The 15,292-nt window shown below is 39.0% G+C and overlaps 1 protein-coding gene across 1 annotated transcript in view; it reads right to left on the bottom strand.

The window, feature by feature from the left end:
- Positions 1-13,417: 13,417 nt before the first annotated feature.
- The window catches only part of GALNT3 (polypeptide N-acetylgalactosaminyltransferase 3), a 21,828-nt gene continuing 19,953 nt past the window's right edge, over positions 13,418-15,292 (bottom strand). Inside the window, exon 10 of the mRNA XM_012724868.1 lies at positions 13,418-14,485. Coding sequence (XP_012580322.1) covers positions 14,363-14,485 — 123 coding nt within the window. The 3' untranslated portion in view covers positions 13,418-14,362. The remainder of the gene's footprint in view (positions 14,486-15,292) is intronic.

The raw sequence follows: 15,292 nt of genomic DNA, 5'->3' as shown, positions 1-15,292 counted from the left end.
TCTCTTTTTTCCTCAGCGCTTCCCCTCAGCTTCTTTTATATATTAGACCTTATCTATTTCCCTCATTTTATAGTCATCAAATCAATAGTTACTAACAGAACAACACCAATTCAAGCATCTAGATATAATGGAAAATCCAAGCAAACAAATAGGTCTTTTCACTCAAAATGGGACTTTCCTGGATGATGAAAATGTGCCACGTGTATTGTCCATTACAGTAGCCATTAGTCCTATGTGGCTAACTCAACATTTTAAGTGTGGTTGGTACAACTGAATATATTTTTAAATTTAACTTCAGTCATTTACATTTCAACTTTTTGCAGATACATGTGGCTCGGTCTATTGGATTAAAAAGCATAATTCAAGTGTAGTACTCAAGGAGAGGGAGTTGGAGCACCCACCACTATCACCCTGAGTAGCATCCTCTCATTTCAAGTAGCATGTGTGTTATTTGCTCTGAAGCACATTATCATTATTGAAGCCTAAGGTACACCTTGAGCTACACAACACCTCTGATAAGTTAGCTTTTGCAGTTAAAGAAAAAGGAGGAAAAAGCAGTGTGATATTTGGACCATTAATACTCACATAGAAGCAAAACTTAAAGGGAAAATATGCTACTGTTTTTGTTTGTTTTTAAGATTTACTTATTTATGCATACTGTGGTATAGGCCAGAGTACAGGGGAGGTGAGAGGATTCACCAGAGACAGAGGGGGGAGCAAAGCAGGTAGATTGCTGAAGTACATCACTGAGGGGAGCAGCAAGCAAGATGGGAGAGGTCTGCTGTGCCATGTGGGTCACCTCCCCCACCGGGTATCCAAGTCTGGGTTAAGCGGCTGTGGCCAGCTTAGCGGTGCAGCCCTTTAACCTGTTGAACTACCAGAGAGAGCCCAAGATACTACTGTTGCTAAATAAAATGTTGGCCACATTACTGTGATTCTGCAAAAGATGAGAGGCTTCAAGTCATCAATTCTAGTCGAAGATTTCATGCTAGCTGACTGTAACTTAGGGAAGACACAAAGGAAATCTTTGTCAAAAATTCCTCCTCTGTATGAAAAAGGGAATATTAGTATTTACTGAGTGTTGACTAACGTGACAGGGACTTTATATAAGTCTCATGCGTTCCACGTAATGTCTCTGTAAATTGGGAATGATTATGTACATTAATAAATGAAGACACTGAGATTTAGGAGAGTTTAAGTGGTTGAGACTTCCCAGCTAGTAATTGAAAGAACCAACAATCATTCAAATTCAAGTCTGTCTTCAAAGTTCAGATTCTTTCTACCAAATCTCAGAATGTTTCTAAAATCCTTTCCAGCTCTCAATTATCACTAAAGTGAGTGCCAAGAATTGAAACATATGAAATGAGTTCCAAAATAGAATTCTTAACTGTACTCCAGTTTTGAAAACATGATACTGACTTTTACTATTCCCTTATTAATCTAGACCCATCTAAGACGTTGTAATTCAGTGACTCAACCTGGCTTCACATTAAAGTAATTTGGAGAACTTTTAAAGATACTGATTCTGAAGATTCTTCTTAAACCAATTAAATCAAAATCATTAGGAATGGAGTCAGGGACAGTGTTTTTAAGATCCTCAATTGATTCCAGTGTAGAGGTGGTAGGGCTGGAAAATGATGTACTGCACAGGACCTGCAGAGGCTTGCCTCTACTGAGACACCTGCTACAACTTTATGAAGTCACCTCCCGGGGAAAGACCTTCTGCATCTTGGCTAATGTGTTTCATTTTATGGACTTGTGCTGGGGGAAATTGCAAAACTGAGAAAAGGAAACCTCACATCATCAAGCCACTCCTCCTTGAAGACTAGTTAGACATGATGCAAGAGGAATATTTCATTCTGAACATTAGGGTTTAGAAGTCTCTGTCACATGCTGAAATGAAAAGAAAGTAGTACAGAACGCTTGCCTGAGCGGAGAAAGACTGCAAACTTATCCTGAATTCCTTTCCATGTGCATTGGCACTGTAGATATAGGACTGTGTTCACGTTGGAACAGGGTTTAAAAGGCTTTCCTGGGGAATGCTATAAAAAGTATGTATTCTGATGTAGGATTTCCTCAGGAGCAAAAAAAAAAAGTTTAATAACTGGGTGATTCATAGACTGGAAAAGCAGGCTTGCCTACATTCACACAAACCGACTGCCTTTTAGTTTTTTTTTATTTTGATCCAAATCCTATGTAGAATCTTCCCTTGGGAAAAAAAAAGAGCAATTGTAGAGCAAATATTCAGAAGCCCTCAACACAGCTTAGCACTCACAAGAATTGAAAGAACTCCAAGTTTGTTAAAATACTATTTTACTCATTTCATTTTTCTACTAATCCTCAAAATTGTAAGGGATGCTCCTTTTCTCATAACAGTGATTATCAAAACTTGGAGTAACCTGTAAATATGCATATTCCAGACTCCTGGAGGTTTAGAAGGGGACCCATCTGCAGATGTTAAAAGGATTTCAGTAAACCTGTTACAGGTAATTATGGTAGGCTGAATACTGCCCACTTTGTGAACCCCAGCACTTACGAATATGTTAGTCTTGTAACAAAGGGTTTTCGCAGGTGTGGATTAGTTACAAAAATGGTGCTGTGAAGATTATCTTGGCTATCTAAGTTGGCCCAATATGATCACAAAGCCCCTTCTAAGAGGAAAGCAAGAGGGTCAAAATCAGAAGAGGGAAAAGTAAACATGAGACCAGAGCTTGCAGTGATAGACATTGAAGATAGAGGAAAGAGCCATGAATGAAGTCTTCTAGAAGCTGGAAAAGGAAAAGAAAAGGATTCCTGAATTGACTCCTGAAATTTCCTGAAGATACAGTGCTGTACCAACATCTTTTTTTTAAGGATTTATTTTCATTTATAAAGAAGAACTGGGGTGTAGGTCAGAGATGTGGGGTGGAGGTGAGAGGATTCATCAGAGACAGCGGGAAACAGAACAGGCAGATTTACAGAAATACATTGCTGCAGGAGAGCAGTGGGACAGAGAGGCAAGGTCTGCTGCACCGTGTGGGTCAACTCCCTGGCCGGGGATAGAACTCAGGGAGCTAAAACTGCAGTTTTAACTTGATAGTGCTGACTTTAACCCCTGCGCCAGCAAGGAGGCCCATCTTCCACCATCTTGACTTTAGACATCAACAGCAATGGCAAGTGCTGAAACAGTGTCAGTGACACAGCAGAACGGTGCTGAGGCTGAATTCCCAGAGTTCCTGCTCCTCAGGAAGTGGCACAGGTCAACAAAAGATGTGTGAAATAGATAAGGATTTTCTAGAGGTGATGCCAGGTCTTCCAGGATCAGATTCCCTGGGTGGGTTCCTAATTATTTTCTGTATCTTTCAGAAAATCTGACAAAATGTGGGTATACCTGTATGCAACAGTAATTATCAAAAGTAATTCTAGAATCTTAAAAATAACTTAATTCAATGAATGTGGTTAACTAGTTTTAGGTTAGTCAGCAAAACCAACAAACAAGAAACCAGATGTCTTTTTTCTTGCTGCCACAGAAAGTAAATCATAGTGATTATTTCATACTCAGTATTTATTGTCTCAAGTTTATCAGTTTTAAAATAGTTTTACTGCTACCACAGATCAGAAACTTAGGCTATAAGTCTACACTATTCCCCAGAAAACAGCATTTTAGCAGCACTTACCTAGTAACCACACATATCAAATTCAAATGCTACCACTACTACCTATTATCAGCACCTTGGCTGGGACCTTGAAGTTATCTGAGCCCATGTGCCATTGCAGGGAAAATGGAAACGAGGACACAAAGCTTATAGAAGTGTTTTGAGAATGAAAAGCAATCTGCCCTATATAAGCGATTAATAAATTAGTTGCTTTTCTGCTTCTTAAATATTGATTTCACCTCCAACTTTGTTATGGATGGGTAGAATTTCAATAAAGATCACCTAAAAGCAGGATCTCCCTGGTGGCACAATGGGCAAAGCACCACATTTGAAGCTCTCTGAAGACACTACAGCACGAGTTTGATCCCCGGCCAGAGAGCTGACCCACATGGTGTGGCAGACCTCTCCTGACCTGCCCACTGCTCCCCTTAGCAGTGTACTTTCTTAATCTTCCTGCTCTGCTCCCCACTCTGTCTCTGGTGAATCCTTTCACCCACCACACTTCTGTATCCCAGTTCTGTAAGAGTAAATAAATAAATCTTAAAAAAAAAAAAATCACCTAGGGCCCTCCCTGGTGGTGCAGCAGGTTAAAACACAGCATTGAGAAACTAAAGCCACTTCCGCATAAGTTCGATTCCCACCTGCCCCGGAGGTGACCACATGGCACGGCAGACCTCTCCTGACCTGCCCACTGCTCCCCTCAGCAGTGTACTTCACCGATCTGCCTGTTCTGCTCCCCACTCTGTCTCTGGTGAAGCCTTTCACCACCCCTGAGCCTCTGGCCTGTACCCCAGTTCTGTATGTACAAATAAATAAATATTTAAAAAAAAAATCACCTAAAGGACATCAGGGGCCTCCCTGGCAGTGCCAGGGTTAAAGTCTCAGTGCATCCAGCTATCGCCAGCCACTGCAGCATGAGTTCTATTGCTGGCCAAAGAGGTGACCCACATGGCACAGCAGACCTCTACAGTCTTACCTGCTGTTCCCTTCAGCAGTATTTCAATTCAGTCTACCTGTTCTACATCCTACTCTGTCTCTGGTGAATCTTCTCAACTCCACCTTCTGTACCTCTGGCCTACAACCCAGTTCCTGTATGCAAAAATGAATAAAAATATATCTTAAAAATGAAGAAGAAAGGACATTGGGCAGCATTTTTAAAAATTTACATTACAGAAAATAATCCCCAGTTTTCATTAATACAGCAAATAAAGGGAGATGGACCTTCACCCTTTATTTAAAGTGTGTCCTGGGGTTTTCATTATATTCATGAAAAAAGTAGGGTCAAAATGAAGATTTTATTTTGCCATTGTTTTGTTTTGTTTTTAGTTTGTTGTAGTAGTTTAACTTTTTAAATTTTTTTATAAGTTCAGATTTATGGAAGTTTCAAGAATGGGTACCAACAATTTCTATATGCTTTTCAGCCAGATTTCCCAAATATTAAAATTTACCATCTTGGCTCCATCTCTAAAACACTTCCCCAAAATCATTTCCACACAAGCTGCAGAAATGATGTCACTGTGCCACTAACCAAATCCTGCAATGTTGCCCAGTGATTTGGATCCAAATCCTCTGAAGCCCACAGGCTCATAAAACCTTTCTCCCTGGGCTTTCAGATCAATGTTAAGCTCAAGAGTCTACTGACTAGAGCATCGCTTTGAGAAACTGAAGCATCTTCTGGAGTCCTCTGAAAAAAAAAAAAAAAAAAAAGAGCAGTGACTGTTATCTAACCTGGCAGTGCCTTTGTTGTTGAATGCTTTCTGGCATCTAAAGGTGCTCCAGCGAAAAACAAAAACAACAAAACCAGAAACAAACCAACATAAAGCAGTCCCCCTCCTCCTTGGCTGCTGACCTAATTTAGCTGAATGTATCCTGTTAAATTTTAAATGTTGGTTCATGGAAGCACTTAGAGCAAATGGGTACGTAGAGTGGTGCTCACCAGGCAGTTTTCCAGATAAAAAAGCACTGTTGTGAATTAAGAAGCTAGCTTATGCTCTGAAGAGAGTAAGTATAATGTGAACTTGACAGGGGGTAAAAAGGTTTTTATATACTAGTAGTGTTAGAGGGAAAGGATGTCCTGCAGGAACTCTGCAGTTTTTTGTGGACTCCACCCCTTACTCCTGTTTTCTGGACTCCACCCCCTATTCCAGTGATTGGAAACTACAACTCCCACCAGTACCAGGGAGAGAACTGCGAGGACCCAAAGGCAGAGCAAAGCAGGCACTCTGGGACTTTTGGGGGATATAAGGTAGCCATGTGGGATACTCTCTCTCTCTCTCTCTCTCTCTCTCTCTGGACCATGTGCCTTTCTCTAGACTGGTGGCTCTCTCTGGGCCACATTGCTCTCTGGGCCACGTGGTTCTCTGGACTATGTGGCTGGTGGCTATCAGTGTGGTATTGGAGTTCCTGGTCAGCAGAGCTGGTAGGATGTTCTGGTTAACTTTTATCTCTCTCTTTCTCTCTTTCCCTGCGTTGTACCTCTTCATTTCCCTTTGTAAAAAACCCATTATTGACCCTTTTTGTGTGTGCCTACAGTATTGTTGAGTTATAAGCACTCAGGTGAGGGCCCACAGACAGGCAAACCCAGTTCACAATGGGTTCCCCTGTAACAGTAGAAGTACGAAAACATGGATTGAAAAGCAGAACCAGGCCCTCCCTGGTGGCGCAGCGGGTTAAAGCACAGCACTGAGAATCTAAAGCCTCTTCCGCATGAGTTCGATTCCCGCCTGCCCTGGAGGTGACCACATGGCTGGCAGACCTCTCCTGACCCGCCCACTGCTCCCCTCAGCAGTGTACTTCGTCAATCTGCCTGTTCTGTTCCCCACTCTGTCTCTGGTGAAGCCTCTCGCCGCCCCTGAGCCTCTGGCCTGTACCCCAGTTCTGTATGCACAAATAAATCTTTAAAAAAAAAAAAAAAGCAGAACCAGACATTACAAATACAGCACAAGAGTAATTACATTTCATCTCCCTATGTAGACATGGAAATAAAATTTCTTCACTTATTGTTCCTCTCTCACATTTATGATCATTCATTTTCTTCAGTAGCAAGGGCAGATCCACGTGTTGGAGGGGCTGAAGCTTTTTTGATTGGAAGTTTTCTTGTTTAAAAATAAAATAGAACTTCAACTACAAAGGCAAATAACCTTTAATGAAAATTTAAATCTCTATAAACAAGCTTTGAAAAGTTGACAAATGTCACAAAATCAATAAAAATTGCAATCACTTTAAGTTAGCATGCCTCTATAATAGTTTTTCTTGATTTTCTTTTTTTGCTGCACACTCATGTCATGTTATTTTCTACATACAGATTATTAAAATGATTTATTTTCACTTCTGCTATGACAGGATATGATTTTTTTTTAAAGATTTATTTATGCATACAATAACTGGAGGACAGGCCAGAGGTGTGGAGGTGGTGGGGAGAGGGCAAGTGTTGAGAGGATTCAGAGACAGAGTGGGGATAAAACAGGCAGATCTATTTGAAATACACTGCTGAGGGGAGCAGCAGGTGAGACAGGAGAGGTCTGCTTGCCACAGGGGTCAGCTCCCTGGCTGGGAATTGAACTCCTGCTGCAATGTCTGCTGATAGCTTCATATGTTGTTGTTTAGCCCTTTTGCTACCAAGGAGGCCTGACAGAATACGATTTCTATTAAAAATACAGACTGTGGGCCTCTCTGGTGCACAAGGGTTTAAAGTGCACCACATGAAGCTATCAGCAGCCACTACAGCCAGAGCTCCACCCCTGACCAGGGAGCTGACCCACAGGGCACAGTGGACCTCTTCTGTCTCATCCACTGCTCCCCTCAGCAGTGTATTTCAGTCAACCTGCTCTCCCACTTGCCTCTGGTGACTCCTCTCACCCCCGCAACTCTGGCCTACACCCCAGCTCTTATATGAATAAATAAATAAAAATAAATATAAAAAATAAAAATAGACTCCTTCAATAGGCCAATTTTTAAGCAATGTTCTAAAGCTCATTCATATGTCCTCATCTTCTCAAAGATGGAGGCAAAATTTCCCGTTATGAACAAGAGGGCGGGAGAGCTTTATATAAACCTGTCACGTTGTCTCTGTTATTGTTTTTCCAAATATGGAGGCTTTTGCTAGCATGAGTAAAAAACCAGGGGATCTTTGGGTATGGGGGAGGAGAAAAACCAAAGAAAGGGAACAATAAACATTAAAAAAGGCAACAGGAAGCAAGAGAGAATGCTGAAATCATACTTCCTGAACACTGGTTCATTAAGCCTATAGTAACTTTTCTCCTCCTGTTGCAAAGTGAATTTGAATGTAAGGGGCAGGTGCACTTCCGTTGTTGAGAGAAACAGATCTGAAAGTCAGTGACAAGCAGACAAGGATGGGTGATAAACATGTGCACCATGCTGCCCAGGTTCTGATTAACTACAGAAAGATGTTAGCACAGTCAAAGGAGGATAGTTAGATTTGAAAAAGACCAGAAATATAAATGCCATCAAAATGTTGACTCTTCTCAAACCAAAAATGTTGGTTTCATACTCAAAGTCATGCGCATTTAGAAGAAAAGCACATTTATGTGGGTTTTGTGGTTTGGGGAGAGAACTGCCGGAAAGGAGGTGGAAGCCACTGTGCAGCATTCCTGGACAACCCGCGGCAGGCGGGAGAGCACCAGGCAGGCTGCTTCTGCTCTATAGCAGTCAAAATAGCAACAGGACCACAAATAATTCAAAGCCTGAAACATTTTCCTCCCTCTAGTTCAAACTCCCCTGCTTTTATCAAAACGTTCCAAGCCATCCTGCCTCCACAAAGCCCTTCCTAACTGAAATAGCGGCAACTTCCTTGACTTTATTTTGTAAAACACATAATTCCCACAGCTCCATTAAATGCACCTGCTCTCTGGTTGGACCTTAATACAAGCCCTTTTATGCTGCATTTGCCAGTGCTATGCAGCCTTCATGTCCGGAAGTTCCTTCTGAAGTAGTGTAAGCCCCACATCTAATTCACAAAGTATTTTCTTAACAAATCCTCTTACACAGATAAATAATTACTTATCATTAATGTTTTGAACTAAATTAGAGATAGCAGGCCATTTTAGAAAATGTTAAGGAAAGCAGACTTTTTTAAAAATATTTACTTGTTCATGCATACAAGAACTGGGGTACAGGACAGAGACCAGGGGTGAGAGGATTCACCAGGGAAAGAGTAGGGAGCAGAACAGGCAAGTTGACTGAAATACAATGAAGGGAGCAGTGAGTGAGACAAGAGAGGTCTGCTGTGCCATGTGGGTCACCTCCCTGGCTGGGATTGAATTTGTGCTGCAGTGGCTAAGGATAACTTTGTAGTGCTGTACTTTAACCCCTGTGCCACCAGGGAAGCCTGAAAGCAAACATCTTTGTAAAGCCTTTGCCCATCTTTACACACACATTTCCCTTTTCATCATCCTTATTCCTTTATTTTACCCAACTTCTTATTGTTGTTAATGTAACATCATTTACAATATTGGATATGATGTAGGGGAACAGGCTCATGCCTCTTCAGATATAATTATGAAGTGATTTATGTATAGATAAGACTACATCAATAAAGCAAACACTTACACATACCTTAAGTAGTAGAATCTACCTTTGGCAGTTCTTATGTGTCCCTTCCCAATCATATTCCTGCCCCTCATGTTATGAGGTAACTGCCATCCCAACTTTTGTGTTAATCACAGATTTTTATGTTAATTTAAAATGTTGATATTTTTAGTATTCCAATTCTTGGAAGTAATATTGGTTATAACATTATACAGGTTTCAGGTGTACAGCCTTATAAATCAACATCTATATAGACTACATTGTGTTCACAATCAAAATCAGTTTCTACCCACCACCATGCAATTGACCCCTTTACCAGACTTACCCACTCACTGCCCATCTTCTCCCCTTCTGTAACCACTGTTATACAGTTTGTGATTTATTTTTACTGCTAAAACATTTCACTTTCAAAAATGAGTGGCTATCACTAATCTGTGTACGAAAAAGACCAATCAATATAGTTGCAGATAGAGGATGTTTCCTAGAAGAGAGTAAGCTGACAGAGGTTTTTCACTACAGTGTGACTTTACTTGCCCTGGAAGTTGACACAGAGCGTCAATAGCGAAGCAGAGGGGAGCAGAATGGGGAGGAGACTGTAGGTCTAGTGCTGCTGCGTGTGAGTGGGAGCTAGAGTCTGGCAGCAACCCTGTCAGGAGGCTGCATTCTCACTTCTAAGCACACCATGGCCCACCCCCTGCCCACAAAACTAGAGGAAAGATTACCCTTTTGGACCATATCCAAAGAATAAACATCAGATTACTGATGGGAAACTGAAGGGCGGGCAACTTGGTTAGCTCTGACTTTCCTTAGACACATTCCTGTGTCCAGTAAAACTTCCCAGAAACCCACACACACTGCTGTGTGCAGGGTCATCCCTCTAATTCCCTGTGCTCTTGGTGTTACCCTATATTCCTGACTCTAGTCCCAACTTCATCTGTTCGTTGTCTTCCTCATTAAACTCCAAATTCCTTGAGGGGATAGACTGCATCTTATTCATGTTAATATGGCAGCTAATGTTTATTTACCTTATATGGACAATCATCATTGAAATTAAATACCAAGATTTAAAAAGCATAAGGCAGAAAATGTCTTGTTCACCCTGAGTTCATGAAGAATATTGAGTATCTCCTGTAAAGTACTTCTGTCTGTTCTCCTTGCTTTCTAGTGAGTCACATTACCTACATATATTTCAGTGGCTTGTCATTTGCACAGGAAAGAAGACCTTCCAACAGTGATGTGACTGAACTAACAGTGTTACAAAAAAATATTCCTGACCTTTATTTGTGCCAGAAACCAAATGCATGCATCATAGTAAACACAAATAGTCATCTCTTTCTACCTCGTATAATGCATCTAGAAGTTCACGGATTTTTTTGTATTTTCATGATTAAGAGTTGAAGAGAAGGTTTTGTGCTCTTACTTTTTTGTTTTTGTTGCTTTTTTGTTGGTGGCTTGGACCAGAGTAGGAACTGTGGGTGAGAAATGGTCAGATTTCAAATGTACTTTACAACTAAGGTTGATAGGACTTGCTGTTGGAAAGGATGTGGGGATGTAGATAGAAGTCAGATCCCAGTATTTTCGAGCTGATAGAATGCTAGTGCCTTTAACATATTAACAATCTAAGTGAAGCTTTCTGTATGATAAACACCATCCTTGTTTTATCGAAGCTATAAAATAAAAAGTTAGCACAAGATATCATCAGACTATCCAGAATTAGCCATATTTCATTGCCTCCATATCCTCCCAGATTTAATGTTTTCCACAATAATGAGTTACTAGTCAAAAGTAGTTTAAGCATAGACGTATATAAGAAAAATGACAACTTGTAGAGTAAGCATGAAAACAAGATATTCTTTTTTATGATCTATCTGTTCTTAACTATTATCTATTATCTCCAAACATATTTGAAATGTGTTAAGGAATCTGTTATAAAACAGATGATGAGGGCCTCCCTGGTAGTTTGGGGGTTAAGTCTCAACAAATAAATAAACCTTTAAAAAAAAAAGGAAAAGGAAAAATACTGGTTTCACTCATAGCAGGAGTATAAAGGAGCAGGGGAGAAAAATAATAATAATGAGCAACTATACACCAGAGACATTTTACAGGAGTGGAGTGGGGAATGGGATCAAAAATGGGGGGACAGGGAGAGAAGTACATTGAATTATGGTGATGGTACATGGGTGATTTGGTGATGAGAAGCCCACAGGGATTTAAAACTGAGATGGAAAAAGTCACAAAATGATGTTAAAATTGACTATTATTAAAAAAAGAAAGAAATACCAGCTCCCCACATTTTCTCATATACAGTTTGATGTTTTACATAGTGTTTAATTGAATTGCCTAAAAACAGTAAGGCAAATTCTCTGGTGATAAAAGGATAGATAAGTTCATTATCATTGTAGTAACAGGCAATTTCAGTGGGCTGCTTATTTTTAACTACGGTTAATGCTGTGGTCTCTGTTCTCTTTGAGTCCACCCACCATTCTGACCCTCGGATATTTGACAGTGAGTTTATCCTCTAGAGTTCTTGCCATTGAGTGCTTTGGAATCAAGGAAACATGGCAGATCTTCCTTGTTATGACTAGAACCCTTGTCACTGTAGCTTCAGCTTGAATAGGGGAGCCACAGTTTCCCACTTGAGTGAATTCAAATCACTCAGGGTGATAGCAATCAGGCTCTAAAAATAACTTTCTTCTAGCATTGTTCCAAAATATGGACTGTTCAAAAGACACAACCCACCCCAAAAGGCAAATCCCCAATGAAATGAAGATATGATACTTAAACAACAGCCTAACCCCAAATCAGATGAAAAGGACACCCCTTTTGAATACATTTAACTTAGTAATAATAATAGATTTTGGTTGGATCTTGACAAGGCAACAAGTGACTAATGCAAGGTCACTTCGATTTGTTTTGTTTTAGATGTTTAATGCCAACCTAATTTATAAATGATGCGTGAGGATTTTAGAATCGTTTAGTTAAGATGAAACAGTGATATTTGCTCTAGGATAGTAACTCTAGAGCAACAAATTAAAAAACTAAAATTTTACATGTGAGTATTAATATAAATTTCACAATACTTATTAGTATTAGCTATAGTAATAAATATTTTTACATAGTAAATAATATGAAGAGTAGTCATCTACATCATTATACATCACTACATTATTTATACACTGTATAATGGAACATCATGTTATCATTAACTATGCTTTCTCCAAAGCATTTGTCTTTCTTTCTGCTCACTCTTAGGATCATAACTTCTAGCACAAAGTTTTTAAAACATGGGTTTTAAAAACAAGGTCAAACTTATATACAATTAAATGATGCGCCCCCAGCCCAAAATCATTCTTTTAAAAATCAAGGCTCTGCCCTGTTTAAAATATGAAACTAATATCAAACCTTCTTTTTAAAAAAAACAAACAAAAAAATTTTTTTTTAAGATTTATTTTGTTATACGCATAAGACTGGGGTACAGTCCAAAGATGCAGGGGTAGGGGAGAAAGGATTCCACAAAGACAGAGTAAGAGCAGAACAGGCAGACTGACAGAAATACACTGCTGAGGGGAGCAGCAGGCAAGACAGGAGAGGTCTTGAGCTCCCTGGCCAAGGATCAAGAGGCTGCAGTGGCTGTTTATAACTTGCTGCAGTGACTGTTTATAACTTTCTTTGTGCCACCAGGGAGGCCCCCTAGTATCATACTTCTTAAATAAGGATGCACGAGACCTATATATAAAATGATTAAAAGGAAAAAAAAAATTGGTAAATCTCCTAAGCAAGTACTACATTTAAAAAATCAGTTCATGAGGGGGCCCTCCCTGGTGGCTCAATGGTTTAAAGTACAGCCCTGCAAACAAGACTCAGGCACTTCTGTTGAGAGTTAGATGTCTGCCTCAGAGATGATCCACATGGCGCAGCAGACCTCTCCTATCCCCCACTTATCCCCTCAGCAGTGTACTTCATCACCCTGCCTGTTCTGCTCCCCACTCTGTCTCTGTTGAATCCTCTCACCACCCTGCACCTTGGCCTGTACCCCAGTTCTCTGTGCATAAATAAATAAATCTTTTTTTTTTAAATAAATCTTTAACAACAACAACAAAAAAAGAAGTAGTACCCAATGGCTCTACAATTGGCTATAATTGGTGCTAAGAAATTCAGGACACAATATTCATGCTGCCTTTACCCACTATTAATTATATATTTTATGCAAAAGAGAAAAAACCTAAAACAAATAATTACAATAATGATAAGATTTTTATTGTTTTCCACATAGATAGAAATAGGGTTTTTTGATGAGAAAAAAGAATCATTACAAAAACAATCTATAATTGAATCAGTAACAAATGTAGCTTTAAGTAAGTATTCTACGACTGAAATTCATTTTTACAAACATTCAAGATCAGTGAATTCTGATATGAAAAAAGACTAGCAGAAAGGAAAAAGATACCTATTAACAGATAGTCATTTATAGTTTTTTTTTTAATTGCTTTGGGAACACACAGTATAGTTGTTTAGGAAAAGTAATTTAAGGAAGACAAGTGCTTCAATTCAAGGGGACTTCAAACTAAAAAATATCTAAAAAATTGACAAGATATTGAAGTGGTTAAAAATATTTCTCTTATCATTAATTTTATTTCATATATAAGAAAACATTTTAACAGATAAGTAACAAAAGGCAAAAATGTTGACCTAAATTTTTATATAATAAATTCTAGATCTATAAAATTTTCCTGGTTTGTACACAAAGACCAATGTCTTACTTTCATTGATCTATTTCAATGTAGTTAAAAAAATACAGTATCAAATATTTTCCCTCCCCTCATAAAACTAGAAGGAATATTTTCAATTGTATGTGAATATAGCTATGTATATCTCAAGAGTACAAAACACACTTTACTTGGAAAGTTATTTTCATCATATTGTAAACATCTCTTTCCCTACATCTGGACATTTCAAAATAGTCTTTGGTATTACTAGTTATTGTGCTTTGAAATGGAACCTTAAAGGATTTCTATAGTAGTGCTATGTAGGCATTTGAAGATATAAATAAGAAAAATGCACTTGGAATAAGTTACAATTAGCTGCTTCTGCATAATTTCAAAAACTACAGTGTATATGCCTAGTCACAGTTTTATGAGAAAGAATATCTCCTATTTCAACTCCTTAATTTTAAGGAACACTTAATCATTTTGGCTAAAAATCCATTTTTGGAGTGGATCTGATGGATTGCATGATACTAAACTTGGATGCTCTCCATTTGCTGAAAGGCACATTTTAAGGAATGGATTATACAGAAGTTTATCCTAGAATAAAAGAAAACACAACAGACATTAAATTTCAAGACTTATAGTAAACTCATAAACACAAACAGAAACAATTTCATGATCTCAATGAAGCCAAAGAGAGACTTGCATACTATATAGACACAATTTTTAACATTTAATCTTTCAAACATCAATTATATGGTATAAAATATTAATGGTTTTTTGGTGTAAACAGCACCACTTACTCCTCTACTGTTCAATTTACAGATAGTGTCACATAAGTGAGAGAAAGATATGCACAGTGAGGTCTCATCTTTAAGACTAGACCTGGTTATTTCAGACAAGAAATCTTCCACTCATTATGTGTACACCAGTGACAAACTCTTATAAAACCATAGGTCATAAAAGTAAGGCGCATAGTATTATAAAAAAAAACATTTTTTAGGTAAGAAATGCTGTGTTCTAGCTAAACCTTAAGACATATGTTTAAAACCAGAAAAGACCTTTCCTGTATTTTCTCACTCTAAGATTCATGAAGAATTACTAAAACAGCAGAAGAATGAATTAGTCACTTAAAGTGAGAAAAAATGATTTTTTTTTCTTTCTGCCAGGAAAAAACATATATGTGGTTGTGACAAGAAGCATTATAAGAAGCTTTTAAAAAGACAAATATAGCCCTCCCTGGTGGCGCAGCGGGTTAAAGCACAACACTGAGAAGCTAAAGCCACTTCTGCATGAGTTCGATTGCCCCGGAGGTGACCACATGGCGTGGCAGACCTCTCCTGACCCACCCACTGCTCCCCTCAGCAGTGTACTTCATCGATCTGCCTGTTCTGCTCCCCACTC

This window comes from Condylura cristata, unplaced genomic scaffold, assembly GCF_000260355.1.
Source record: "Condylura cristata isolate star-nosed mole 26May11 unplaced genomic scaffold, ConCri1.0 scaffold00002, whole genome shotgun sequence".
NCBI classification, from domain to species: Eukaryota; Metazoa; Chordata; class Mammalia; order Eulipotyphla; family Talpidae; genus Condylura; species Condylura cristata.
Note: the sequence above shows the minus strand (reverse complement) of the source record. Positions and strands in the feature narration are given on the sequence as shown.